This window comes from Mustela lutreola, chromosome 18 (genome assembly GCF_030435805.1).
Source record: "Mustela lutreola isolate mMusLut2 chromosome 18, mMusLut2.pri, whole genome shotgun sequence".
Taxonomy (NCBI): domain Eukaryota; kingdom Metazoa; phylum Chordata; class Mammalia; order Carnivora; family Mustelidae; genus Mustela; species Mustela lutreola.
In genome coordinates, this window is record NC_081307.1 from 8,362,655 (window position 1) to 8,389,603 (window position 26,949).

The 26,949-nt window shown below is 42.8% G+C and overlaps 2 protein-coding genes across 10 annotated transcripts in view; one reads left to right on the top strand and one right to left on the bottom strand.

The window, feature by feature from the left end:
* Window positions 1-664: 664 nt before the first annotated feature.
* On the top strand, window positions 665-8,490 carry STAR (steroidogenic acute regulatory protein). The gene is made up of 7 exons (XM_059156257.1): window positions 665-902; window positions 2,009-2,122; window positions 2,415-2,542; window positions 3,815-3,973; window positions 4,134-4,318; window positions 4,905-4,998; window positions 5,482-8,490. The coding sequence occupies exons 1-7, from the start codon at window positions 839-841 to the stop codon at window positions 5,593-5,595; spliced, it is 858 nt and encodes a 285-aa protein (XP_059012240.1). The 5' UTR covers window positions 665-838; the 3' UTR covers window positions 5,596-8,490.
* Window positions 8,491-9,961: 1,471 nt separating this feature from the next.
* ASH2L (ASH2 like, histone lysine methyltransferase complex subunit) overlaps window positions 9,962-26,949 on the bottom strand; it is a 29,556-nt gene continuing 12,568 nt past the window's right edge. For 6 of the 9 annotated variants that reach the window (XM_059155797.1, XM_059155795.1, XM_059155800.1 and 3 more), the window contains exons 9-17: window positions 26,876-26,893; window positions 25,327-25,420; window positions 24,354-24,571; window positions 16,986-17,153; window positions 16,556-16,749; window positions 12,957-13,049; window positions 11,618-11,716; window positions 10,807-10,866; window positions 9,962-10,712 (exon numbers count right to left, since the gene is read on the bottom strand). In XM_059155797.1, the coding sequence (XP_059011780.1) occupies window positions 10,605-10,712; window positions 10,807-10,866; window positions 11,618-11,716; window positions 12,957-13,049; window positions 16,556-16,749; window positions 16,986-17,153; window positions 24,354-24,571; window positions 25,327-25,420; window positions 26,876-26,893 (1,052 nt within the window). In that variant the 3' untranslated portion in view covers window positions 9,962-10,604. The remainder of the gene's footprint in view (window positions 10,713-10,806; window positions 10,867-11,617; window positions 11,717-12,956; window positions 13,050-16,555; window positions 16,750-16,985; window positions 17,154-24,353; window positions 24,572-25,326; window positions 25,421-26,875; window positions 26,894-26,949) is intronic. The other 3 variants (XM_059155798.1, XM_059155799.1, XM_059155796.1) reach the window with 2 other exon arrangements.

Genomic DNA, 26,949 nt, shown 5'->3' on the forward strand with positions numbered 1-26,949 from the left:
AAGAGTTTCTGAGGCTGAGGGCCAAAAATCTGCATTTTATTTTTCTATTTTTAAAAAATATTTTGTTTATTGGGGTAGCTGGGTGGCTCAGTCAGTTAAGCATCTGCCTTTGGCTCTCAGGGTCCTGGGATCAAGCCCCACATCAAGCTCCCTGCTCAGTGGGGAGCCCGCTTCTCCCTCTCCCTCTGCCTGCTGCTTCCCGTTTGTGCTCTTTGTCATAAATAAATAGATCTTTAAAAAAATATTTTGTTTATTTATTTGACAAAGATGGAGAAAGCGTGAGTAAGAGCGGGAGAAGGAGAGGGAGAAGCAGACTCCACACTGAGCACAGGACCCCAGAATCCTGACCTAAGCCGCGGGCAGATGCTTAACTGAGCCCCCCAGGCACCCCCAGAAACCTGCATTTTAAACAGTACACCCACATGCTCTTTGAAACCCAGTCAGATAGTGTGTGCTTTCTTCCAAAGGGCCTTGACCTCAGCGGCTGCTTTTTCTCCTTGCTCCATCCACTGCTCCTTCGGCACCCGCCTCTGGGCTCCTGTCTCTGCACCCTCCTTCAGGCTCCCCGCAAGTGGCCAAAACCACAGTGTGAGGCAATCCCTCTACCCTTGACCCCTTCCTTCGCACAGCGAGCGGTGGCTTTTTTTTATCTCCGGATGATGAAGTACAGCCTTCAGCTGGGGGGCATTTAAGACGCAGAACCCTTGGCTGGTCCCCAGCCACAGCTGCAGGACCTAGAGGCAGACCTTGACAGCCTCAGTGGAGGCAGGAGAAGCCGAGGCAACAGCAGCAGGGGCCACAGCACCGCGCCCCTGCCTCTCCCCACTGCCTGGACACCATGCTTCTGGCCACATTCAAGCTATGTGCTGGGAGCTCCTACAGACACTTGCACAACATGAAGGGTGAGCTCCCTGGCCTCTGGGGTGGCCCCGTGCTGACCCAGAGCACTCGGGCAGTGTGGTTGTGTGCGACTGGGAGTGGGGGAGGGAGCCGGCTGCTCAGGCGCTGATCCCACTTGGGCCTCCAGTTGGGGGAACCTGCACAGGTCTCTTTCCTTCTGGACCGCCCTGTTTCCCAGGAACAGCTGGGCTGGATTCTAAGACGCCTGTGTCCCTCCCAGAGTCTGTCACTTCTGCCCTTCTCTCCAGGGCTCCAATCTTTCCTGAGCTCTTCTGACTTTGCCTGGATTGGCCCCAAGGATACCAGGAAGGACTGAGCCACAGTGCAGGGGTGGGAGTGAGCCTTGAGTCCAGCGAGCAGTTCTGGGAAGCCCATGCAGAGAAGAGCAAAGTGAAGAGAGAAAGTGGAAAGCTGGAAGTCTGGTTAGATTGTACAAAGAGGAGGCAGAACTGGTTACCCAAGTCTGATTTTATAGAGCTAATCAAGACCTAGGGTTATCTGAGTCAATCCCCTGCAGTTGTTGAAGGGTGCACAGACCAACTTAAAGTGCTTCCCAATTACACCGGGTGGAGCGGGCTTCTGTTTCCATGGAAGCTGTGCTTGGAATCCCTGCGCCAGCCCTAGACCAACAAGCCTCACCGCTCAGCTCACCATGCTCAACCCCAAACTCACCGTGCTCAACCCCAAGGACATATTGAGCAGTTACTCCTGCAAAGGACCCCAGCTGCTCACAGCAACACAGACTACAGGGGATGGGGGGGTCTTTGATTCTCCTCCTGCAGCAGATTTTTTCTAGTTAGACGAAGCTTCTTTCGGCTCCGGTAACCAACCCAACCCCCCCCCTCCCCCAGTCCAGGCAGGATGAGGCCTGGCCAGCCCAGCCCAGAGGGAAGGTTGACTCTGGCCCCCGGATGCAGCCTGGCTGCCAGAGTAAGGGCCCTGGACAGGGAGTCAACCTGGCACTAATTTAGGTCCCCATTAGGGATCTGTGTTCCTGAGCAAGTCACCTCCCTCTCCCAGTGTTTCCTCATCTGTGGCAAGGAACCCAGTGGTCCCTCCCTAAGGGCGTTTCTCGATCCTAGGCAACAATTTGCTCCCCTCTCTGCAGGGCTGAGGCAGCAAGCTGTGCTGGCCATTGGCCAGGAGCTGAACCGGAGGGCACTGGGGGGCCCGACCCCGGGTGCGTGGATCAGCCAGGTTCGGCGCCGGAGCTCTCTGCTTGGTAAGTGCTGAGGCTTTAGGCTCCTGCCAGCGGCAAATTCCCTCCAGCACCCTCACCTTCCCCTAACCCTAAGCTGGCCTTTCTCACTCACTTTGAGATTTCCTGGAGTTCCTCAAGGCCAGACCCCCTGTTGGCTGCAGCTTCGTGTTTAACTTCACCTGCAGAGGGGACCCTCTGTCTTTGGCCTTGGCTCTTCAGAGGAATGAGCAGATCCAGATGGAAGGGATGGAAGCCGTGGGTGGGGGAGGCCAGGGAAGCCGAGCAAGCTAGGGCTCTCCTTGGCTGTGTACAGGTTCACGGCTGGAAGACACCCTCTACAGCGACCAGGAGCTGGCCTATATCCGGCAGGGCGAGGAGGCCATGCAGAAGGCCTTGGGCATCCTCAGCAACCAGGAGGGCTGGAAGAAAGAGAACCAGCAGGTAAGTGTGGGCCTGGAGGAACCCACGCTCCTCACCGTTCCACTGCCATCCTTAAGGCCTCAGGATGCCTTTCTCATGCAGCAGGTGGTTTTAATCTGAAAATTCTCCTTTCCCAAGAATACATCCTCAGATACTCCCTGGCCCCTCAGAGACATCCTGGAGACTCGAGTTTGGGAAACACTGTTCTGGGATCCTTTGTTACCTTCCAAACACATCGTACGCCGCATCTGGCAGAGACCATGCAGTGGGAGTTCTGCATGTGTTAGAGGCCTGCACCAGCCTGGGTCAGAAGTGCCGGGGCCAGGGCGTGATGTTGGGGCTGATCAACCTGCAGGGCTCATCTGGGTTCAGCCACAAAGGAACTGCACGAGAATACAGATGGCCCGAGGCCTTCTGGGTTTCTGGGCTCCTGAGCACTGCATCCTGACAGGGAACCGGTAATAGGCATGTGTTCAAGGCCAGGGGCTCTACTGAGACTCTGGTGGCTCTGCCGTCTTCCAGAAACTTCTATGCTGCCTGTTGCCCTAAGTTCAGGTAAACCCACTCCTTCTTCAAGTTCTGAGTTAGCAGACTCCTGGTTTGGGAGTCAGGAAATCTGAGATGCAGGCCCCGCAATGGCCTAAGGCTAAGGGTCTCTGGGCCTACAGCCTTCCGTTGTAAAATAAGGTATTGGACTGAACATCTCTCTTTTTTTTTTTTTTTTTAAATTTTTATTTATTTGACAGATACCACAAGCAGGCAGAGAGGCAGGCAGAGAAAGAAAGGGGGAGGCAAGCTCCTCGCCAAGCAGAGAGCCCGATGCGGGGCTCGATCCCAGGATCCCGGGATCATAACCTGAGACAAAGGCAGAGGCTTTAACCCACTGAGACACCCAGGTGCCCCTGAAAACCTCTTTTAAGCTCCCACCCGACATTGGGTGCGTGTGATTAGCTGGTTGTGGACCAGGCTCTCCCACTCCCAGGTTTGTCTCGCTCAGCAGCTTTGTGCTTCTGAGTCAAGCAGAGCCTTTTCAGTTGGACCTGCCTACGCCCATCAAAACTTACCACTAAGAAAAGAGGGTCCAGGAGCGGGCAGGTTACCTCTCAAGGCTTTAGCAGATGTTCGAGGCTCGCAGCAAGAAAGATTACCGTCTTAATCAGAAGTGCTGTTAGGCTTCTTCATGCTTAGCTCAGACTTCTTTCCTGCCTTGCCTGCCTTGACGGTCTGTGGGCCTTAAGCGAGAGATATTTTTCTCTGACCTTTTTCCTGAACCTCCTCTTTTGTCTCTGACAGACGAACGGGGACAAAGTGCTGAGTAAAGTGGTCCCAGATGTGGGCAAGGTGTTCCGGCTGGAGGTGGTGGTGGACCAGCCCATGGAGAGGCTCTATGAAGAGCTCGTGGAACACATGGAGGCAATGGGAGAATGGAACCCGAATGTCAAGGAGATCAAGGTGAGGAGAGTCCAGATTTGGGGGTGGGGGGAAGTGGGAGGGTAGGGCCGGAACCCTGGGAGCTCAGTCAGAAAGCTACGCAAAGAAGCTACAAGCTGTGAGTGGTGCCTTTGCCCCAGCACTGGGTGAGTGGTAACTCTGACTCCCTGTGGCCTACTAGGTCCTGCAGAGGATTGGAAAGGACACAGTCATCACCCACGAGTTGGCTGCAGAAGCAGCAGGAAACCTGGTGGGGCCCCGTGATTTCGTGAGCGTGCGTTGTGCCAAGCGCCGCGGGTCCACCTGTGTGCTGGCTGGCATGGCCACACATTTTGGGGAGATGCCCGAGCAGAAAGGTGTCATCAGGTAATACTTGCAATCCCTCTTGGAACATAGGCTTGTGGGATGCACCGCCAAGTGTGTGATGAATCCTCAGCTCCAAGAAACCAGGCCTTGATCTCTACCTTCAGCTTCCTGTTACATGGAAATATTATTTTTCCATAGCAGGGGAGGAAGACAAGTTTGGCCCCACATAGCCACTTTGTCCCGAACTTCCCAGGAAATTTAAGCACCTAAATAATTTTCTAGAACACTTAGGGTTGAGGTTTAGCTGGTGTGTTCAGGTACAACCCTACTGGTGATCAAAATGTAATCCATATTACTCAGAACACAGCTGCTACCCCCATTTTCCAGGGGCACCAGCCACTGCCCTGGACACTTTCTCTGGCATCAGCAACTTAAAGGCACCACGGGAGGCTGCCAGGCTCCAGGTCCACCCAACATGTGTTCTGATGATCTGGCAACCATGCCAACCTTTACATATCACCCTTGGCAAACAATATTTCTGAGATTGGGAAAAGGCAAGGTAATAGGGAAGTGTGGCTAGTAGAACCGGTCAGCATAAAGAATTCTGCACGGTCCTCCTGACTTGACTTCTCTCTTCATTTGCCAGAGGTGAGCATGGTCCCACGTGCATGGTGCTCCATCCCCTGGCTGAAAGTCCCTCCAAGACCAAACTCACCTGGCTGCTCAGCATTGACCTCAAGGTGAGGGGTACAAGAGAGCTCAGTGTGCAGGTGGTGGGGAGGAAAACTGGCTCTCACCCTCCCACATTACCCCAAAAGGAACGGGAAAAACCCTCTTCCGTTTTTAGACAGGCTGTTGGAGGGAAGGGGCTTGAGCAATGACCTGTTATTCCATCATCTCAAAAGCCTGTAATAGCTTCTCTCCCTTTTACCTCTTGTGTCGCATTTCAACTCTGCAGTTATCAATTTGGAAAGAAGAAACGTAGGCCCCACAAGATATGGTCGCTAGCTCAGCGTCACACAGCTGGGATGAGAGCCGTTCTGTGCTTCTTACACTGTCGGGACAGCAGGGCAGTAATGCAGTCTTCCTGGTCGACCCCAAGGTCACGCCCATAAACAGAGCTGGAAGACCAAGCCCTAAGCAACTCATGTTTGTGATAGGATACAGAGGTTTCTACAGTGGAACATTACCCATGAGATGGCCTAATTCTTCTTCTTCTCTAGGGATGGCTGCCAAAGACCATCATCAACCAGGTCTTATCACAGACTCAGGTGGATTTTGCCAACCACCTGCGCAAGCACCTGGAGTCCAGCCCTGCTCCTGAAGCCAGGTGTTAAGGACCAGCCTGCTTCTTCCAACTGTCCTTAGCTGCACTGGCTTGCACGCTCATCGGGAAGATCTCTGCTAGAAGCCTACAAGTCTAAGATCTTCATCTGGGACTGTGGGATGGGGTGGGAGTGTATTTCCAGTAGGATACTGGGACTCTGATTGGTCAAATTTTACAACTAAGAAAATGGGGACAAGGCTTTTTAAGAGAAAGAGCTTTCTAACTTCATTCGGGGATTAGCTGCGAAATGAAGGTTAAGGGACCCCAAATATTTGTAAGACTTCTTTTTGGGCCCTTACACTTCTATTAAAAACATCTTTAAAATGGTACTGATACAGGGTGCGAGGGTGCTAAACACAATGACTGGGGCCTTGTGTTTTATGGGCTCATGAGCTCCATTCCTCATAGGCCATGTGTGTGGATGCAGCGGGGTTTGACAAAAGGGACTCCAGCAACCCTCTGCTCCTCTACCAAATAAGTAGCAAGCAGCACCAAAGATCAGCAACTCCCCACAGCAGGTGCCCTCAAGAAATGTAGTCTAGGTTTTCTTGATTGAAAAAATGCAGAAAACTAATTAATTCCATTCTCCTATTTTTCCCATGAGCACCAGTCAGAATAAAGACTCATAACCGACACAAAAACTTCAGTCTCTACCTGTTTGTTTAAAAATTCTTTTTAAAAAAATCATTCTAGTAAACTGCAACTTTTTGATAAAGGAGTCCTGGACAAAGGTTTTTTGGTTTTTTTTTTTTTTTTTTAAAGATGTTATTTGAAAGAGAGACAGAGAGAGCACAAGCGGGGGAGAGGGCCATAGGAAGAAGGATAAGCAGACCCCCAGTTCATGACCTGAGCAGAAGCTGGACAAAGATTTTAATGAAACTAGATCCCATAGCTCACTAGAAGGAAAAACTACTGGGCACTTAGGTCACTCAATTATTTAAAATCTGTTATCAGGATCTTTCATAAGGGTTTAATTTCCATGATAAGGACAAACCTAAATCAATTCTTGAAAGAACTCTAGAACTGGTGGCTGATGGATGAGTACTGGAAGAGGATTCTGACTGAGGATTTTTATTTACTGACTTAAAAGATAGAACAGAGGGACGCCTGGGTGGCTCAGTTGGTTAAGCATCTGTCTTCGGCTCAGGTCATAATCCCAGGGTCCTGGGATGGAGTCCCGCATTGGGCTCCCTGCTCAGCTCCTCTGCCTGCTGCTCTGCCTACCTGTGCTCTCCATCTCTCTGTTCATAAATAAATAAAATCTTAAAAACAGACAGGGCAGGACCAAATATGAGAGAATGAATGACAAAGTTGAACAGAAACAAATCTTATTATTTTCCCTGAAGAGAATGTTGAGATCTGAAAAGGGAACTGAATCTTTAGTTCAGAGCTAATTATATCAGCTTCCAGCCTGGTTCAGGGCTGCCACTTTCTGCCATTAACAGGTCAGTGTTTTACAATCTCCAGGAGAGATGGCTAAAAAGAGGTGCTATGGTGATAGCCAACTCCCCTTCCAAGATTCAGAGAACTTTTGCTTTAAAGATATAAACTGGGATGAGATCACGTTGCTAATGTGTGTAGGGAAGGTGCAAATCCAACCCTTACCACCTGAAGCTTTTCGATTCTGGTTCTAATAGCATTGCTGATTTAAAGCATTTGGAAATAGAGCCCTAGCTTATTTATTAAAGAGTTTAGCAGGAGTGGGAGTGCTGATATTTATTGAGCTATTAAAATTTTACAGCTCAGAAAAGCATTTTTTATTATTTATTCTGATCATTTCCTAGAGTGGTCTATTTTTAGCATAGATCACATTACTGTTGGGGCGCCTGGGTGGCTCAGTCCGTTAAGCGTCTGCCTTCGGCTCAGGTCGTGATCCCAGGGTCCTGGGATCGAGTTCCACATCAGGCTCTCTGCTCTGCGGGAAGCCTGCTTCTCCCTCTGCTTGTGTTCCTGTTCTCACTCTCTCTCTGTCAAATAAATAAAAATAAAACTCACACACACAATTATTGTTTATCTATCTGGGAGCTTCAGAATGAGAGGGCATAGTTGTAGAAGTATTTCTAGAACAGAATTATCATCCACTCCCAGCTAAGCGAAAATGATTGTTTAAAGATGTTTAAAGATGTGTGAAGCAATATACACTCTGGTTTCAAAAAAGAACAGGCTGAAAGCAAAACAATGGCATTTTACCACATACCAGTGAAGTTTTGAGCTTGATTGTAATTTGCCTTCTTCAAACCAAGCAACTGTGTCTTTGAGGGGACTGGGAGATATTTTCCCACTTGTTTAATTTTACATTGGAATAAAATTAAGTTGTCAGTGATGATCTGCTTAGAGGTCTCCGTGAAGAGTGGGGATTCTATGAGCTCTCCAAATGAACCTCGAAACACACATGCTTTTAAATATAAATGGGCAAAATCATTACTTCTGCAACCTCTGATCTATGAAAATCCGATGTACAAAAATTTTATCATTTAAATGGAAAGTGGGTGTACAAGTAACGTGGTAATTTATATTACAAAGAATTTACCTCCAGCTTCCCTAATGAATACTACCCTCAGTTGAAAACTAGAGCTATAATACAACCCAGGAATCACATTACTGGATAACTACACTAAATATCCAAATGTAGTGCTCTGAAGGGGCACATGCACCTGAATGTTTATAGCAACAATGTCCACAATAGCCAAACTATGGAAAGAATCTAGATGTCCATCAACAGATGAATGGATAAAGAAGAGGTGGTGTTTATACACAATGGAATACTATGCAGCCATCAAAAGAAATGAAATCTTGCCATTTGCAACGATATGGATGGAACTAGAGGGTATTATGCTGAGTGAAATAAGTCAATTAGATAAAGACATTTTTCATAGGATCTTTCTGATATGAGGAATTTAAGAGGCAGGGTTGGGGGCTGTGGAGGGTAGGGAGGGAAAAACGAAACAAGATGGGATTGGGAGGGAGACAGACCATAAGAGACTCTCAATCTCACAAAACAAACTGAGGGCTGCTGGGAGGTATGGGGGGGTAGGAATAGGGTGGCTGGGTGATGGCCATTGGGGAGGGTATGTGCTATGGTGAGTGCTGTGAAATATGTAAGCCTAATGATTCAGACTTGTACTCCAGGGGCAACTAATACATTTTATGTTAATAAAAAGTGAGCAAGGAAAAAAAAAAGAACACTACCCTCATTCTCTGAGTTCTTCCATCTCTGATCATCCAGCTTTATAACCAAGTCTGCCCTTTAAGACCAGCCAGGAATGAATAGGTAGGTGTTCAGTGGTGATAGACTGAGTCTTTAGCCTACAATCATACTGACTGTTAGGTCTTCTGTGAAAAGATGCAAAATGGCCAAAACAGCCTGGATGGTTTGTTAGGAGACAAATATATTAGCCAAAGCTACCGTGTTCTTTTTTTGGTTTCTAATGGTTATGTCACCATACAGTACCATATATTAATTTTTGATGTAGTGTTCTATGATTCGTTGTTTGTGCTGAACACCCAGTGCTCATGCAATCCATGCCTTCCTTAACACCCATCACCGGGCTAACCCATCCCCCACCCCTCCCCTTGAAAATCCTATTTCTTGGAGTCCGTAGTCTCTCATGGTTTGCCTCCCACCCCGATTCCCCCCCACTTCATTTCCCCCTTCCTTCTTCTAATATCCTCCTTGCTATTCCTTATGTTCCACAAATAAGGGAAACCATATGATAATTGACATTCTCTTAGTATAATCTCCTCCAGCCCCAACCATGTTAATGGAAAAGTTGGGTATTTATCCTTTCTGATGGCTGAGTACTATTCCATTGTATATATGGACCAAATTTTTATCCTTTCATCTGCTGAAGGGCATCCCGTTGCCACAGTTTGGCTATTGTGGACATTGCTCAAAGCTACTGTGTTAAGACACCAATAGTCACTTGAGATTTGGGAAATTTCTTTCTTCCCCCTTCACTTCTTTCTTCTTTTCTTTCTTTCCTTCCTTCAAGATTTTATTTATTTATTTGATGGAGAGAGAGAGAGAGAATATCCCAAGCGGACTCCCCACTGAGCGCAGAGCCCGATGCGGGGCGCAATCCTGGGACCCTGAGATCATGAGCTGAAATCAAGAGCCAGCCACTTAAGTCACTGAGCCACCCAGGCATTCCCCCATGAACCCTTTTAAATTCTTGTTCACCTCCTTGATATTCCGATTTCACAGGATAAAGACCATAGCTGGGTTGGCTGGAAAGACTGGAAGCAGGAGAATAGGGCTTGGGATCGAGTCAGAAACGTGCCTGTCTTCCCAGTTCTGACCACCGTTCCTCAGACTGCCTACCTTGCTACCCCAGTCCCAAGAGGAATCCAATGTGAAAGGGAAGCAAAGTGCCACACACACTTGAAGACCAGTTTTATTTGGGAAGAACTTCTAAAAAGCTGCAAGCAAGTTTTTTTTTTTTTTTTCACAATTACAGTTCTACAGACCTAGTAGTTCCAGAGACCCCAGTGTTCAAAAATATTTCAAAATGAATAAAAACCCACATCAAAAGGAAAGACCTTTTAGATCTGGAATGTACAGCCACAGATTTCAGGTGTTCTCAGATTCAAGCCAATTACTTCCTTGCAAATCAGATAGGATGAACTCAACATCACAAAAAGAAATGTCTTTAAATAAGTTAGCTACTTGGACAAGATTATTCATTCGGTAGAAAATACAGCAAGGTATCAAGTCCCAGTTGGTGGGATACATTGTACAGCACCAGTTTCACAGGGAGCGCATGGGATCCGAGGGTCAGCAGCTGCTGGCATATGGCACACAAAATAGAAGCAGTCACCAGAAGTGGGCGAAGTGTTGTAGGGCAGGCAGTCTCTGCCGGTCTCACCCCCACTTTTCGCTTGCTAACAGGAGAGGCTCTGTGCTGCAGTATCTTTGGAAGAATGTTTGCAATAGTTAAAAAAAAAAAAACCAAAAAAACAGATCCCCCTCCCCAATTTATTCCCCAGAAAGTCCACAGCTGCAAAGAAAGAGGGACCTGGTCAGGGTTCCCATGGCGGGCTGCGCCTCCCATCCACCTCTGTTTCCACATGATATAAGACATCAGCCAGAGTATGTTCTACCACAGCGCCCCAGCCCATGTCACTCATCTGTGGGAAGGACAAGAAACAGAAATGAGGTGATGAGAACAGTGACAACGAGAAGTAACAGAGATACTGAGATTGCGTCGTGACTGTTACTCACAGGGCGGTAAGTGAGATCCTTTGGAGGATACTTGAAGCATGGTCCAAAGTTAATGGAAACCTGTGACAGTTTGATTCAGACAGACATGAAAACACAGAAGAAAAGAGTGAAAAAATTTAATGTGACACAGGAACTTTTTAAATGTAGCTATGACATTCAGGGTGCAGTGGAACAAATGAAACAGATTACCATTGCTAAAAGTGGTCAACACCCTAATGTCCATCGAAAATTAGATAACTAAAACAGACTTTTGTTGAGTTCTGTTTATAACCTAAAGATTTCCTTATTCTACTTAAATGGTGGTTACTGAGAGACTAAAAATACAAGGAAACTTCCAGATTACCTTTTCAAACCACTTAAAACAACCACAAAAACCTAAAAGGATCTGATGAGAGTCCCCTTCACACTGGATCATATTAAAAACAAAACAAAACAAAACAAACACAAACAGCACAGTGTATGAAGTAACCAACAGTTAATAGTCAATGGTGGTAGGTCACCATGACCTATAACACCAAGCTGACTGATGTATGTATATACTGCATATGCCTTACACTGAACAATAACATTCGCCACACAGTACATTCAAAAGAAAAGTATGGGGCCCACTAACTGCACAATCTTGTATCTATCCAAGCAAATACTTCCTAAGACACCCAACTGTTTTTGGAACTGTCACAGCAGGAACGTATTTCCATCTCATTCAGGCTACTTAGACTTCTTTCTAGAACTCCCATCAATGGCTCTTCCAATACTATGATTCACCTATTTCCTTCAAGTCGTGTTCACAGGATGAACAGAGGATACATACCGTGCAACTCTTATACAGTGAGATGGCCGGAAAATAAACCCCCTCAAAAATATCTTTGTAGGCCACACCTTGATTGACACCGTTTTTATAAAATATTATCTGAAACAAAAACCATGGTTTTACTTCAGAATTTAACAACGGAACAAACAAACTGAAAAGGAACTCACTTGAACCCTTTAGCAGTGCTGTCACCATGCTGCTAATAATGTCTTCCATGAACAGCATGTAGCTTGCGCAGCAACAACAGTGTCTTACATTTATAGAGGACTTCCAGGTTTTTCAGAGCATATTCACATGCACTAATCTAGTTGGTCTTCAGGTTTATTTGCTTTCTGGATTCCTATACTTATACCAAACTATTACTTATACCAAACTATTCGACTCTGTATTATTCGTTACACTGTATTTATAAAAATGAATTTTGTTTTCCACCAATTCCTTGGAACCACACCCTCGTGAACTTATTCATTTGCCCCCTTCCCTCTCGCTTCTGTATTTCTCCTTTGAAAATCTCTTCAGATCTTCTGAGTTTCAGAATCCTCATTTTCTTTGTCCTTTTGCTTTTGAAATTATTCTAAATATTCTCTCTCAACCACTATCTATGGACTTCAGAAAAGGCTTTTTCTGAAGTAACTTTCTCTGCCTGTTCTTCCCAGCAAGAGCGCTATTCTCTCAGGCTGGATTATCTGGTTGTATTATCCTTAGACCTATTAACTGTTTCCCTTTACATTTTCTCCCTAAAGACAACTGGAGCCCTACTTTATTTTCTCCTACATTCGCCTCTATTACTGTCCCAGGATGTTTTGCAGAATTTTTATGGAGAAATGTCTCCCACTCAAAAATTTCTTCCGCCCTTTTCCTATTTTCGTCCCCTGTGGCTGGTCCAGTCATGCCAGCCTTTATTTACACTAGGACTTTGGGCAGACGTGTTTCCATCAACCTTGGAACAGGAAGTAGAGAAAGTTCTAGAGGACCCTGAATGAACCATGACAGCTCCTCCGCCTCTGGGTCACACAGCAACATCCTCTCCTGTTCTGGTGTTCCTCCCTCTGTGCTTGATCCTTCCTCTGAGAAGAATAAATATCTTTGACTCGCTTCCTCAATCGCTTGTAGATTTCCTCAGTAGGTTGCTGTTTCTACCCCTTTCTCTGTAGACTGTCCCTAAAAGAACCCTGAGAGCAGCAGCACGGTACCACAGGAAGAGCATAAGCACAGCAGGCAGGAGAGGGAGCTCGCTCTGCTGCCCCTTTGGGCCTCATTTTCCTTATTTTAATAATTAGGAAGTTGGTCCCAATCTTCAAAGTCTTCTAGTTCTGACATTTTTATGACCATGACTCACCTCACTATGGGGAGTCTGCTTTAAGCTCTTCTCTGCTTTATCCACAAAGTCTTTTTCCTCAAAATACAAATAACTCTTGAACTTTATCAAAGCCTTGAAAACCAAGAAAGAAAGGGGAAAAAAAGGAACATTGAAGCATCAGCTACATCATCATGAAATTAAAAAAAAAAAAAAAAAAAAGCCAGAATCACACAAATAGCACGGAGTCCTTATGTTCTGCAACAGATATTAAAAATCTATGTAGGGTTAGCTTTGCTAGATTTTAAACAACTACGTGGTTCTTAAAAGTACCAGATAGCACATAGTTGTTAAACATTTCAAAAAAGATCTTTACTAAAATTTATGAGGAAACATACATATACACACTTTCACCACAATAAAAATACCCATTAAACTAAAACTAATTCAAGGTTTCTTCCCCTCAATAATCTCAGTGAAAGAAGTAAGTTTACTGAGCTTAAAATCTCTTATTCTATAAAAACATTTTTCAAGGGCTACTTCCTTTCATCCGAGTTCCCTACCTGCTTCTCCCATAGGTGGTCTCTGGGTCATCCATTCTTTGCAGTTCCCAAGAGCCCAACTATTCACTCCCAGGGAAATAGATGATATTAATTTTTTTAAAATTTGAATCTCTTAGCACATACATACATTAAACACAGTAAGAAAAAAAATTTCAAGAGATCTACCAGAACGTAAAATGAAGAGTATCTCTCACTCCTCTCACCATGTCCCTCAACACTCAAGTTTCCCTTTGCCAAAAGCAATCTCTGTTCCAGTGTCCTTGTATATCCTTCTAGAAAGTCTAGGTATATACTAGTATCTTCAAAATTAAACACACACACACACACACACACACACACACACACACACACACACCAGACAAAAACACAAAGAAGCAAGAGGACTGATAATACCCAATTTAAAAATTTACTCTAAAGCTGCAATAATCAAGACAGTGTGGTATGGCATAAAAGTCAACAAAGAGATCAATGGAACAGAGAGCCCCAAAACAAATATAACTGTAAAAGAAAAATTTGATAGATTTCATAAAAATTAGAAACTTCATTTCATCAGAAGACACCTTTAAGAAATAAATTAGTCACAGACTAGGAGGGGAAAAAAATGTTACTTTTTAAGTAGGCTTCCCGTCCTGCATATGGCTTCAACTCACGATCCTGAGATCAAGACCCGAGCTGAGATCAAGAGTCGATGCAACTGGGCCACCCAAGTGCCCCCAAAAATATTTTTTAAAAAGCCACTTCTAGGGGTGCCTGGGTGGCTCAGCTGGTTAAACATCTACTTCTGGCTCAAGTCAGGGTCCTGGGATTGAGACCTGAGCAGGGAGCCTGCTTCTTCCTTTCTTCCCTAGCTCGTACTCTCTATCTTCTTTCTCAAATAAAACCTTAAAAAAAAAAAAAAAAAAGCCACTTCTAACCAAGAAGTGTAATCCAATATATATATTAAAAAACCCTCTATAACTCAATAAAAGGATAACCATATATATATATATATATATATATGGTTATCCTTTTTTTTTTTTTAAAGGTGAAATATTTGAAGAGAAACGTTACAAAAGAAAATAGATGGCTAATCGGCACATGAAAACCTACAGAATATCATTAGTCATCAAAGAAATGCTAATTTAAACTACACGGGGACACCAAAAAGGCTAAAATTAAGCTGACAGACAACAAAAATGCTGACAAGGATGTGAAGCAACTACAATTATCATACATTGGTGGAAAGAGTCCAGCAATTGCTTCCCTGCTCAGTAGGAAGCCTACTTCTCCCTCTCCCACTCCCCCTGCTTGTGTTCCTCTCTTGCTCTGTCTCTGTCAAATAAATAAATAAAATCTTTAAAAAAAACCAAAAAACATTTGTACAAGAAAGTTCACATCACCTTTATTCATAATAGCCCCAACTTGAAATAGCTCAAGTCTCCATCCATAGGAAAATGGAATAATCTGATCTAGTAATTCCATTAACTGGGTATTTACCCAAAGAATAAAAAACACCAATTCAAAAAAATATATGCATCCCTATGTTTATTTACATTATTTACAATAGCCAAATTATGGAAGTAACCTGTCTCCATCTACAGATGAATGAATGGATAAAGATATGGTGTATACACAGTGGGACATTACTCAGCCATTGCCATTTACATGGATGGAGCTAGAGAGCATAATTCTAAGTGAATTAAGTCAGAAAAAGACAAATATACGATTTCCCTCATATATGGAATTTAAGAAACACAACAAAGAAAAGACAAAAAACCAGACTCAATGGTAGAGAACAAACTGGTAGTTACCTTAGGGGAGGTGGGTGGGGGGAGTGTAAAATATGTGAAGGGGATTATAAGTACACTTATCATGATGAGCACTGAGTAATAGATGGAATTGCTGAATAACCCTATCATACACTTAAAACAAATGTAACACTGTATGTTATTTATACTGGAATTTAAAAATATTTTTTTTAAAAAAACAGGAAAATGGATAAACACACTGTGGTGTATTCATACAATGGAATACTACTCTACGATTAAAGGAAACAAGCTATGGATACATGCAAAAACATAAAAGAATCTCAAAAGCATTATGCCAAACAATAAAAGCCAGATTCAAAAGATGACATAGTGCATGGTTCCATTTACTTAAGTTTAAGAACAAACAAGACTAATGGAATAGGGGTGCCTGGGTGGCTCAGTGGGTTAAGCCTCTGCCTTCGGCTCAGGTCATGATCTCAGGGTCCTCGGATTGGGTCCCGCATCGGGCTCTCTGCTTGGCAGGGAGCCTGCTTCCTCCTCTCTCTCTGCCTGCCTCTCTGCCTACTTGTGATCTCTGTCTGTCAAATAAATAAATAAAATCTTTAAAAAAAAAAACCTAATGGGTGGGAGGTCGGGGTACCAGGTGGTGGGTATTATAGAGGGCACAGATTACATGGAGCACTGGGTGTGGTACAAAAACAATGAATACTGTTATGCTGAAAATAAATTAAAAAAAAATTAAAAAACAAAACAAAACAAAACAAAAACCTAATGGAATAAAATTACGACAGGGAATAAGTATTTCAAGACAGTGGTTGGCTCTATAGGGATGGGAGTTGGGAATGATTAGGAAAGAGCATGAGGGAACTTCTGGGGTGGTAAGATTCTAATGTCTCCTTTAGGCCAAACTCAAAACTCAGTGAATATACACTTATTTTTGTACATTTCATTTTATGTAAGTCTTATATCAAAGGTAAAAACTAAATAAAGGCTGAACTCTAGCTAACAACACGAATCCTGAAATACATGGGCAGGGGTGCGGTATATTGATGGCTAGCATTCTCTGAAGTGCATTGAAACAAAATGGACGGACAGATGGGTGGGTAGAGGAATGAACAAATAACAGGTCAATGGCAGAATCTAGGTGATGGGTATTTGGACATGGACTTTAAAACTCTTTCAACTCTGTCTAAACATTTTTGTAACAAAAAGTGAGAAAAACATGGGAATGGTATGTCGGTATTACAAAAACCACTCAGGCCACTGCTGCAGCATTCATTGGCAGCCACAGGTCTTCAAACCCGGGAATCTCTCAAGAGGACAAACTCACCTTATCTTTATAAGTATCAGGAAGTGACTTGGCTGTTTCTGTGTCTTCCGGAAGATTGATATAGAATCCTAGGACGTCTCCCTGTCCATAGCCAGAAGAGTAGTGTTTGCCAATTGACTGGTGGAACTTGGTTCCTTTTTTGCTCCGCCATGAATAGCTAAATTTATCATAACCTAAGGGAGCTTGAAGGTTACCTGTCCCAATAAAGACAAACGGGAAGTCAAAAGATGGCGAATCAACCCCGGTTTGCTGGAAGAAAAAATTGTACTCCTTCTCATTTTAGTTTTTGTTTTGTTACAAAATTGCAAACCACCCAATCGTTCAGGAAGCGAATTTTATGCCTCTTATCCAATAAGGTGAAAAGTCACAAAGCTCATGCAGATGGTCTGTCTCTGCCTGCTGCAATGCCCACACAGCAGCTCTCACTTACCTAAGGGCTGAGACCAGCCCAGTCTGGCAGCAGTGTCTGGAGGCATCTCATCCACTGTGATTTCAAAGTACCAGGCACCTTTCCGAACCCCGTGAGAAGCCCGGACCATGGAGTAACCCTTCTCTCCAATCACAGTGAGTCGGTCATCGGAGATCTTCAGCTGGGGAGCTGCAGTACGAAGATGAAAACAAAGGTCTGTAACTTACTGGAGGCACTTGGAGACAACTGCCCCCAAAACCAGAGTCTCCTATACTCTAGTAGAACAAAGTAAAAAATTAGAAATAACAGGTCAGGAATCTGAAGTATTAGTTCAGGAATTTCAAAATCTCAATGTAAGTTATGGCTGAAGGCAAGAGGAAAAAAATGGGAAGGAAGTGGTCAGGTAATTTAGTTTCTACCAAATGATATTTAAGTTAACAGGTTAAAATTAATAATGCTGTCTATTCCCTAAAATATAACAAACCAATTATAATGTGCCTGGAGCCTGATTTGTAGAAGCCATCTTTTTTTTTTTTTTTTTTTTAACTTTAAAAAAAAGATTTTTTTTTTTTTTTGACAGAGAGAAATAGATCACAAGTAGGCAGAAAGATAGGCAGAGAGCAGGCATGGGGGTGGGAAACAGGCTCCCTGCGGAGTAGAGAACCCAATGCGGGGGATGTGGGGCTCGATCCCAGGACCTGGGATCATGACCTGAGCTGAAGGTGGAGACTTAACCCACTGAGCCACCCAGGCGCCCCAAACCATCTTTTTTTTTTTTTTTTTTTCTTTTTAAATGAAGTTTTCCACCCAATGTGGGGCTTGAACTCACAACTCTGGAATCAAGTTGCATGCTCTACCTACTGAGCCTGCCAGGTGCCCCTAAATAAGCCATCCTTTAATAAACTTGATATTTGATTTTGAAAGAATTTTAGATTTTAAAGAATAGTATACATTCCTCCTATGTCCTCCATTCAGCTTCCCCGAATGTTAACACCATCTATGGCTATAACACAATTATCAAAACCAGAAAATTAGCCTTGATAGAATGCTATTAAGTAATCTATAGATCATCTTCAAATTAAGCCAATTATCCAAATAATATCCTTTTTCTGTTCCAGGCTCTAATCCAACATCCCACATTTCATTTGGTTGTTGTGTGTCCTTAGTTTCCTCCAATCTGGGACAGTTCAAGTCTTTCATGACCATGACATTTTGAAGAGTACTGGTCACTTTCCTTTGTAGAATGCCCCTCGGTTAGGTCTGTCTGATGTTTTCTCCTGCTGAAGCACAGGTTGGCTTTCTCGTCAGGAATATCAGTGAGGTCAATAATGCTGTATCTCTCAGTGGACAGTATCAGGGAACACATGATGTCAAAATGCCTATGTTACACTTTGATCACCTAACTAGTGGGGTGCCTCACTGGCTTCTCCACTATGAAGTCACTATTTTCTTTTAATTAATAAGCATTTTGTGGGGGAGAGGAAAAAAGGTATCTGACACAATCAAGGAAATCTGATTATGGACTGAATTCGGATGATGGCAAGAAATGATCTATTTTGTTAAGTATGATAAAAGCATTGTGGTTGTGAGAGAAAGAAAACACCCCTATCTTTTAGAAATGCGTATTTTTTTTAGAGTATATAGGGTGAGATTTACTTCTTAAAAATTCAGAAAAAGAGAGTCACAAAAATAAACAGATAAAACAAATATGGCAAAAACTTGATAACTGTTAAATCTGGGTGAAAAGTATACAAAGATTCATTATATTCATCTTTCCACCTTTGTGTATGGTTTGAAACTTTACTATGAGGCTTATGTAAGATAAGGGGACAATCTAAATCAATAGGAGGGGATATTGTGACTTGGAAATGAAGAAAAAAAAATGACAGAAGATAGAAGAGTATTTTCAAGTGATGTAGGTTTGATTTTATCAATGTAGAAACATCACAGATCCAATTAAGACTTCAATGAGGAAAAAGCATTTGAAACTGTTTATGACACTAAAAGCCTGAGTTCTATTGGAGGAAGCACAAAATTTAGATTAGCTATAGCTTTTATAAAGGTCTTTACGATTTACAAAGTACCTTCCCAGGTAGGTAGGTAGGTAGACAAGACTCTGAGATGGAGCAGCCGATCCTGTGACTGTTCGTGACCACACCACAGCTCAGTGTGGCACGGCTGACTGAAAATTCTTGGCCCCACAGTCTTTCTGTTACATGGACCACAATGGCTCCTGTCCCAAGCAATGATAACTTCCTTAAATTAAATACATCCTGTTTAATGGGACTTTCTTAGGTATTCGGCAAATTCTACCTTCTCAAATACTTCTTCCCTTACCCCTTTCTGGGCAATTCAGCCCTAAAGCCATTAGGTGGGGACTGAGCAAGGCAAGTGTCCAGGATAGGACAGTAAATAATGTACCTCCCTCCTAAAACACTTACTAATTACATGCGGGGGAGGGAGGAAGCAACTTTTCAGTGGATAAACCTGGCAGATACCATGTTAGCCAAATGATCAAAGCGACATCATTGGTAATGAGGCAAATTAAAATCAGGCACCACCTGACAGGATGCAACATGCAGAACATAGCATCATTTTAATATTTCTGTCAAAGATGCAGAACTGAATCAAATCTTCAGATTTCAACCAGACAAACTCAAATTGCGGGATATTCTTTTTTTTTTTTTTTTTTTTTTTTTTTTAAGATTTTATTTATTTATTTGACAGACAGAGATCACAAGTAGACAGAGAGGCAGGCAGAGAGAGAGAGAAAGGGAAGCAGGCTCCCTGTGGAGCAGAGAGCCCGATGCGGGGCTCGATCCCAGGACGCTGAGATCATGACCTGAGCCGAAGGCAGCGGCTTAACCCACTGAGCCACCCAGGCGCCCCAAATTGCGGGATATTCTATAAAACAAGTGGCCTCTCATTTGCAAAAGCTTCCAGGTCATCAAAGTCTAAGAAAGACAGAAAAACTGTTACAGATTGAAGACTTAGGAGATATGACAGCTAAATGCAGCAAATGATTCTCAACGGGATTCTTTGCTACGATGGCATTATTGCACCAACTGGAGAAACCTGAATAAGATCTTAAATTCATCAGATGGTAGCAATTAGTGTTAATTTCCTGTCTTTGACGTTTATATACTGGTTCTGCAAGAATATGAAAGTTTAAAAAATATCTACTAACTCTTTGATATTCTTCCTTTGAAGAGGTGGAGGCTAATTTCCCTCCACCTGAGTGTGGGCTGAACGTAGTGACTCATTCCTAACAGAACAAAGCTGAAGCAACTATCCGGCTTGAAAGTTGGGTCACAGAAGATACTCGAACTCTACTGCTCTCTTGGATCATTTGCATTGGGAGAAGTTAGCTTCTACGGATGAGGATAAATAAGTAGTCTATGGAGAGGCCCACATGGTGAGGATCTGAGGGCATCCTGTCAAAGTAACACAAGTAAGTCATCTTGGAAGTAAGTCCTCCAGCCTCTGTCAAGTCCTCACTGTTAATAGGCCCAGCTAAGAACTTGACTGCAGATGCCTGAATTCTCCTGAGCCAAGTCACATAGCTAAGGTGCTCCCAGATTCCCAAACCTCAGAATCTGTGGGAGATAATGAACATTTGAAGTTTTAGACTGCTAAGTTTTATGGTGATTTGCTAAGCAGCACTAAATGACTAACACATAACTGGAATGTCCTTGCTTATAAGAAATACACCATGAAGTTCTCAAAATGAAAGGGCATCATGGCAACTTACTCTCAAACGGTTCGGAGAAAAAAAAAAGTTCAGTACTATTCTCACAATTTTTTTATACATCTGAAGGTATTTCAAAATAAAAACCTTAATAGATACAATATAGATTTATTTATAAATTTATATACAGACTTATAGATTTATTATATATAATTATAAATATATAATTATTATTATAATTTATTATAAATCTATATTTATTATAGATTTATTTATTTATAGATTTAATTTTTGTAAAGCATAAAGAGCAAGCAGTCATTGCTATTTTATATATTAAGTTCTAACAAATAATTAACTATTACAGGTCAGTGTTCTCACTTTTTTTCTCCTTCTGGAATTATAACTATTATATATAATAGTTATAAACAAGATATAGTTATATATATATATATATATATACACACACACATACATATAAATATATAACTATATTTATATAGTTATATAAACAAGACAAGCCTCACTTTTTAAACCCTGAAGTCACTTACTTGGCTGGCCTTCCTTACTTTCAAAGTATGCTTGTCACTATCAGAAGTCAAACAATCCACATATAATGGACATTACAACATGGGATTACATTACTTCACTTTGAAATGACCACCATCAATATAAGTGTTAGCAAAAAACTAATTTGATTTGATTTTTTTTTAAGTAATCTCTACACCCAACATGGGACTTGAAATTGCAACCTCAAGATCAAAAGTCACAAGCTCTATCGACTGAGCCAGGCAGGTACCCCTACAAGTGTTAACGTTTTTAGTATTAAACCAAGAAATAATGGGATTTCAAATACAGTAAATATATGCCCTGTTTAGATCTAATTCAAGGAGACCACTGAAAGGAATATTTTAAACCATGGAAATATGAGTATGGACCGGGTATTAGATCATTAAGGAATTATTATTCATCTTAGTTAGGAATAATAATGGTATAATGGTTATATATACATATTTTAAAAATTTCATTTATCGGGGCGCCTGGGTGGCTCAGTGGGTTAAGCCGCTGCCTTCGGCTCAGGTCATGATCTCAGGGTCCTGGGATTGAGTCCCGCATCGGGCTCTCTGCTCAGCAGGGAGCCTGCTTCCTCCTCTCTCTCTCTGCCTGCCTCTGTGATCTCTCTCTGTCAAATAAATAAATAAAATATTTAAAAAAAAAAATTTCATTTATCTGAGAGAGTGAGTCAGAGAACACGAGCAGTGGCAGAGGAGAGGGACAAGCAGACTCCCCACTGAGCAGGGAGCCCAACACAGGTCTCGATCCTAGAACCCCAGGATCATGACATGAGCTGAAGGCAGACGCTTAACCAACTGAGCCACCCAGGCGCCCTGGGTTAACCTTTTTGTACAACTCCTGGAACCACAGTCAGGTTTCACAGACCCTTCATACACTCACTCCCCTGAAACACATACACAAACTCTCTCTCCGAGAGGTGGGAGACCCTAAAAATAGCAGAAAAATACTAACAAATGAACCTAACTATTGTAAAAGAGACACACAATCACCCTGAAGGAAGTGGGGCAGAAGAGAACTAATCTAACAGTAACCCAAAAGGATGCTGCAACGCTAAAAGCTGAAGAGCCGGACGTAACTGCTGTAAGCTAGCTAGCGAATGTTTCTCATAGAGGTTACCAATTCTGAATCTACTTATGTGCACACTAGAAATGAACAAATATGGGAGTACACCATAGACAGTCAGAGTCAGGTTTCTCACTGTTGGAGAAAGAAGTGACCAATAAGGATAGACGGAGGGCTGGCACAAACCGGGAGTGTTTGACTAGAATCAAGTCGTCAGTGCAAACGCAGTAGAGCCCTGTATATTTATGTGTCAGCTGGTACACATACGGTCTCCTCCTGTCCACTGGGTGGGGTCTAAAACTGAGCATACTGAACACTCAGGTCTTCATTTCTAAATCTCATTCTCCAATCAAAGGAACCAGGGCTCTTTGGAGCAAGTGGCTGATATATTTGGCCTAGGGCAGGGAAAAGACAAGGTAAGCCAGGAACATTTTGTGATGTTGGAAAGTAAAGGAAGTACTATTCAAACAAAAAAGGAGGCTTATCAAAAAAACACGGGAACTGGGGCACCTGGGTGGCTCAGTGGGTTAAAGCCTCTGCCTTCGGCTCAGGTCATGATCCCAGGGTCCTGGGATCGAGCCCCGCGTCGGGCTCTCTGCTCAGTGGGGAGCCTGCTTCCTCCTCTCTCTCTCTGCCTGCCTCTCTGCCTACTTGTAATCTCTGCCTGTCAAATAAATAAATAAAATCTTAAAAAAAAACAAAACAAAACACAGGAACTAACCTGAAGAAGCTCCCAATGGCCAAAGCAGGAATAATTTGAGCTACTAGATAAAGTATATCCCGATGGAATAAAATAAATATCTGAGTTCACACTGATAAAAGTAAAAATTGATTAAATAATAAGTGGAGACAGGAAGAAAGAAATATAAAATCGTCAGACAAGCACAACACACTAATAATTGTTGCAGGAGCATCTGGGGGGCTCAGTCAGCTGGGCATCTATCTGCCTTTGGTTCAGGTCACGATCTTGGGGTCCTGGGATCGAGTCCCGTGGCAGGCTCCCTGTTCAACTCAGAGTCTGCTTCTCCCTCTCCCTCTGCTCCCCCTCCCCATCATTTGTGCTCTCTCTCTCAATCTCTCAAATAAACAGAATCTTTAAAAAAAAAAAAAAAAAAATTGAAGAAAAGATCCACCGAAGGATATTAGAGCAAAACTTTATAAACAAGGTTATCTCCAAAGCTCAAAGCATCTTTCCTCAAGCTATTTATTAACTACAAAGGATAAGACAGAGAAAGACACAGAAACCACCTTAACCAGATGACCATGGTCAACATGATCAATCATAAGACATCCACATCATGACTGCCATGAGATGATGCAATGAGGACTCATTTCTCTGGTATTCTGACAAAATATGCATAGCATCAGTCTAATCATGAGAAAAAGTCACACATTCACTGAGGAATATTCAACAGAATCCCGGATTAATATTTACATAGTGTCTGGTCTTAAAGACACGCAAGGACTAAGGAACTGTTAAAGGCTGCAAGAAACTGAGGAGAAATAATGAAATGCAACGTACGACCGACCTTACAGAAGAGGCCTTACTGGGGAAACTGGAGAAATGTACATCAAGCCTTTTGTTTCATTAATAGCATCATCCAATGTTAACTTCCTGGTCAGGTAACTATATGATCAATCGTGTAAGATGTTACCATTAAAAGCTTGGGGAGGGAATATACTAAAACTATTGTTTTTACTCTAAGTTTAAAATTAGTTCAAAATAGGGGCATCTGCCTGGCTTAGTTGGTGGAGCACGCAACTTCTGATCTTGGGGGTGTAATTTGAGTCTCACGATGGGTGTCAGAGCTTACTTAAAAAGTAAAAAATAAGTTCAAAATAAAAAGTTTTAAACACACACACACCTATTTATATATAAATGTCTAGAGCTTATTGGAAGAGACAAGGAGATTCTTTGAACGTGTTCCCACTGTGTCTAGTTAAAACCAGATGGTGGGAGTGTGGTAATGATGTTGACAAGTATATCTTGTCTGGACTGGACAAAGCTGAAGACAGTATTCAAAGTAACACCTGAACACCAACATGAACATTAACACCTTGCATACCTCGATCATGTAGGGCTAACAAAACTCGTTCATACAAGCAGGCTCTGTAGAGGTCTCCAGGAATAGGCTTTCCTGCCCAGCAGTCAAGTTCAAGCTTCTCGGGGTCAGGAGCATGGGGATCGGGCTCAGCTAGAATATACCGATAGCCATCTTTGTTAAACGGGTGTTCCAAGGGGTAGCCATGAGGGGGAAGGCGCTGAGCAGAAAACAAAGGGTCACTGCAGAAAGGAAAAAATAAAATCAAGAAACTAAAACCCCCTCTAGCTCAAATGCCTGCAAATCTGTAAGAAAGACACCTGATTTACTAGATTTCAGCAGGAGTACATGCAACTTCACAAATGGTTTTCATTGCTAAAGTAGATGATCCTGCCCTCTGGAGGCAAAATAGGGAAATGAAACAGGTTTGTTTTTAAATTTAGTAAAGTGGTTTCAAATTACTCTCTAGCCTATAGGACCGTCTTTGAAACAGAGCCAGTACTACCCGGGGAGAAAAAGGGAAAAGCGGAATAAGGGCAATTTCCTTTAGTACATTAATTACCATAAACTAATGAAACAAAATTCAGAGATGGGAGCACTATCTTGCCAATCTAAAAAAGAAAAAACCAGGATTTACTGAACAAAGCACAGGGAAGAGGCATGAGGGGAGAGGCACAAAGATGACATAAAAGTGCGTAAGTTCAATACTGGGTCCACTCTCCCTCTCCTCCACCTAACCCTTCTCAAGATGTCTTGACAGAACTTTACTCCAACAGGGTTGCCGCCCCAGGGGCTGTTTTCACAAATCTGAAAAACAGGGCTCCTCACGTGGGATTATTTTACCCCTCAAACTGCTCAAGATTTGAGAAAAATGGATAGGCTTTTGCATCTCAGACACCTGAGCTAGTGAAGAGGACAGCTCTTTGCCCACTGATGGACTGTGCCAGCCCCAAAGAACCGTCTAGCAGTGATGAGTGGGAGTGGGTGTTCTGCCCACCTCCGGGCCTTCTTGGTGGTCCCTGTGGTCCCGCCGTCCTGCTGCTTGCGCTTGGCTCCTCTTCCTTTGCCGCTGCTTCCTGCTGCAATTCCCCCTTCAAAGACAAGGTAGATCACTTTCAGTGAGCTGTGACAGAAGCTTCACGTGGATATGGAAATTCCACGGCGACTAACACTCCCGACGTGCATTTGTGTAACACCGCACCCAGGAGGACCTCCTTCCTGAGAGCATAGTGGATTTCACCCTGCTTCCGAAGGAGTCTGCTGAGCATCTCATGGCTCAGAACACTGAGCTCTGGCAGTAAGCTTAAACGAACCTAGCACTAATGACGACTGTGGACCGTTTTCAACCTTCCTTTCTTATTGAACGGCAACGACTTACTGAACTACACTTTCTGAGGATGTGACACAAATGCATTTTCACTCATTCAGATTCCGAATACCCACATCTAAAAACAACCGCAAGGATAAAGATTTTTTCCATCCAAATCAATATGAACATCCACGAAGACTATCCTCACTCTAAGTAGATGTTCACTAGCTGGAACTATGCATGATACAGTCCGTAAACATAATAAAGGCACAATATCTGCTAAAGCACTTAACTGGAAGATCCAACAAGACAAAGGTACAGAAAACATAGAAAACAGAAATGGAAATATTAAAAAGGTGTTTCTCTCCAGTGCTACTTGGTATCCACTCTGGGGTGTGCATGACACAAGTAGAAAGGCTTTAAATTTAGTAGGCAGCTTTTACAATTCTTAAGATTGTGCCAATGTATAACATTCAGTTAGACTGCCCTAGCTTGTGGAATTAAGAGCAAATATCAATCGACAATTTACTTATGTTATACAAAAAATAATTTAGCTACATACTAAGCCAAAGAAATGCTACCTAGTGATCTCTAAAATAGGTACTTGTTAATTTCTGTCCAGTTCCATCTTTCCTCTCAATTTGTTTTTCTATCCACCAGAATATGTCCCTGAACTGCAGGAAAACACCTTTATGGAAACAACTACATAGAGTACCATATCTTAATTTGGGGCAAGCTTGGAAATTATCAGCAGTTCTGCTGCAATGAAAAGGATCAAGACATTGAGAGCAGGTCATATTCTGCACATACAGGACCAGATTTATGCAGAACTACCTTTTATGAACATACCAGGTATTAGTCTTATTTCCCATAAAAAGGTTTAATGTTAAAACTTGCAACATCCATTATCTCATGTTTGAGTTACCTAAAAAAATTATTAATTGTTATTTGTATTTTAATTAATTTAAGAGAGAAGCTTTAGATCTACCTGGAATAAAACAAGCAATACTAAGGGGACTGCTGGCCATGTTAGGCAGAATATGACAACATATAAGCTTTTAATTGCTAACATTCAACTGGAACTACAGTTTCATATCAAGTGCTATTGCCACCATTTTCACAATGCTTTAAAATTTTAATTTAGTTTTAGCTTCTACCACAACTCAGCAAAAAGCATTTTCCAAACCACATAATACTTAAGTCTGAGAGGCTGAAAGAAGACAGAGGAGGAATTCACCTCCAAAAGAGGCTCCACCTGTAAGAACAGAAGTGGCACCATGTATTTGTCAAAATTTAACAATTAAAACGGGA

Bases quoted from the DNA above. Each gene is read 5' to 3' on its own strand.
- STAR (XM_059156257.1), top strand. From the start codon at position 839: ATGCTTCTGGCCACATTCAAGCTATGTGCTGGGAGCTCCTACAGACAC. The intron at 2,123-2,414 runs GTAAGTGCTGAG...GGCTGTGTACAG, and splicing joins GCGCCGGAGCTCTCTGCTTG to GTTCACGGCTGGAAGACACC. The intron at 4,999-5,481 runs GTGAGGGGTACA...CTTCTTCTCTAG, and splicing joins TGCTCAGCATTGACCTCAAG to GGATGGCTGCCAAAGACCAT.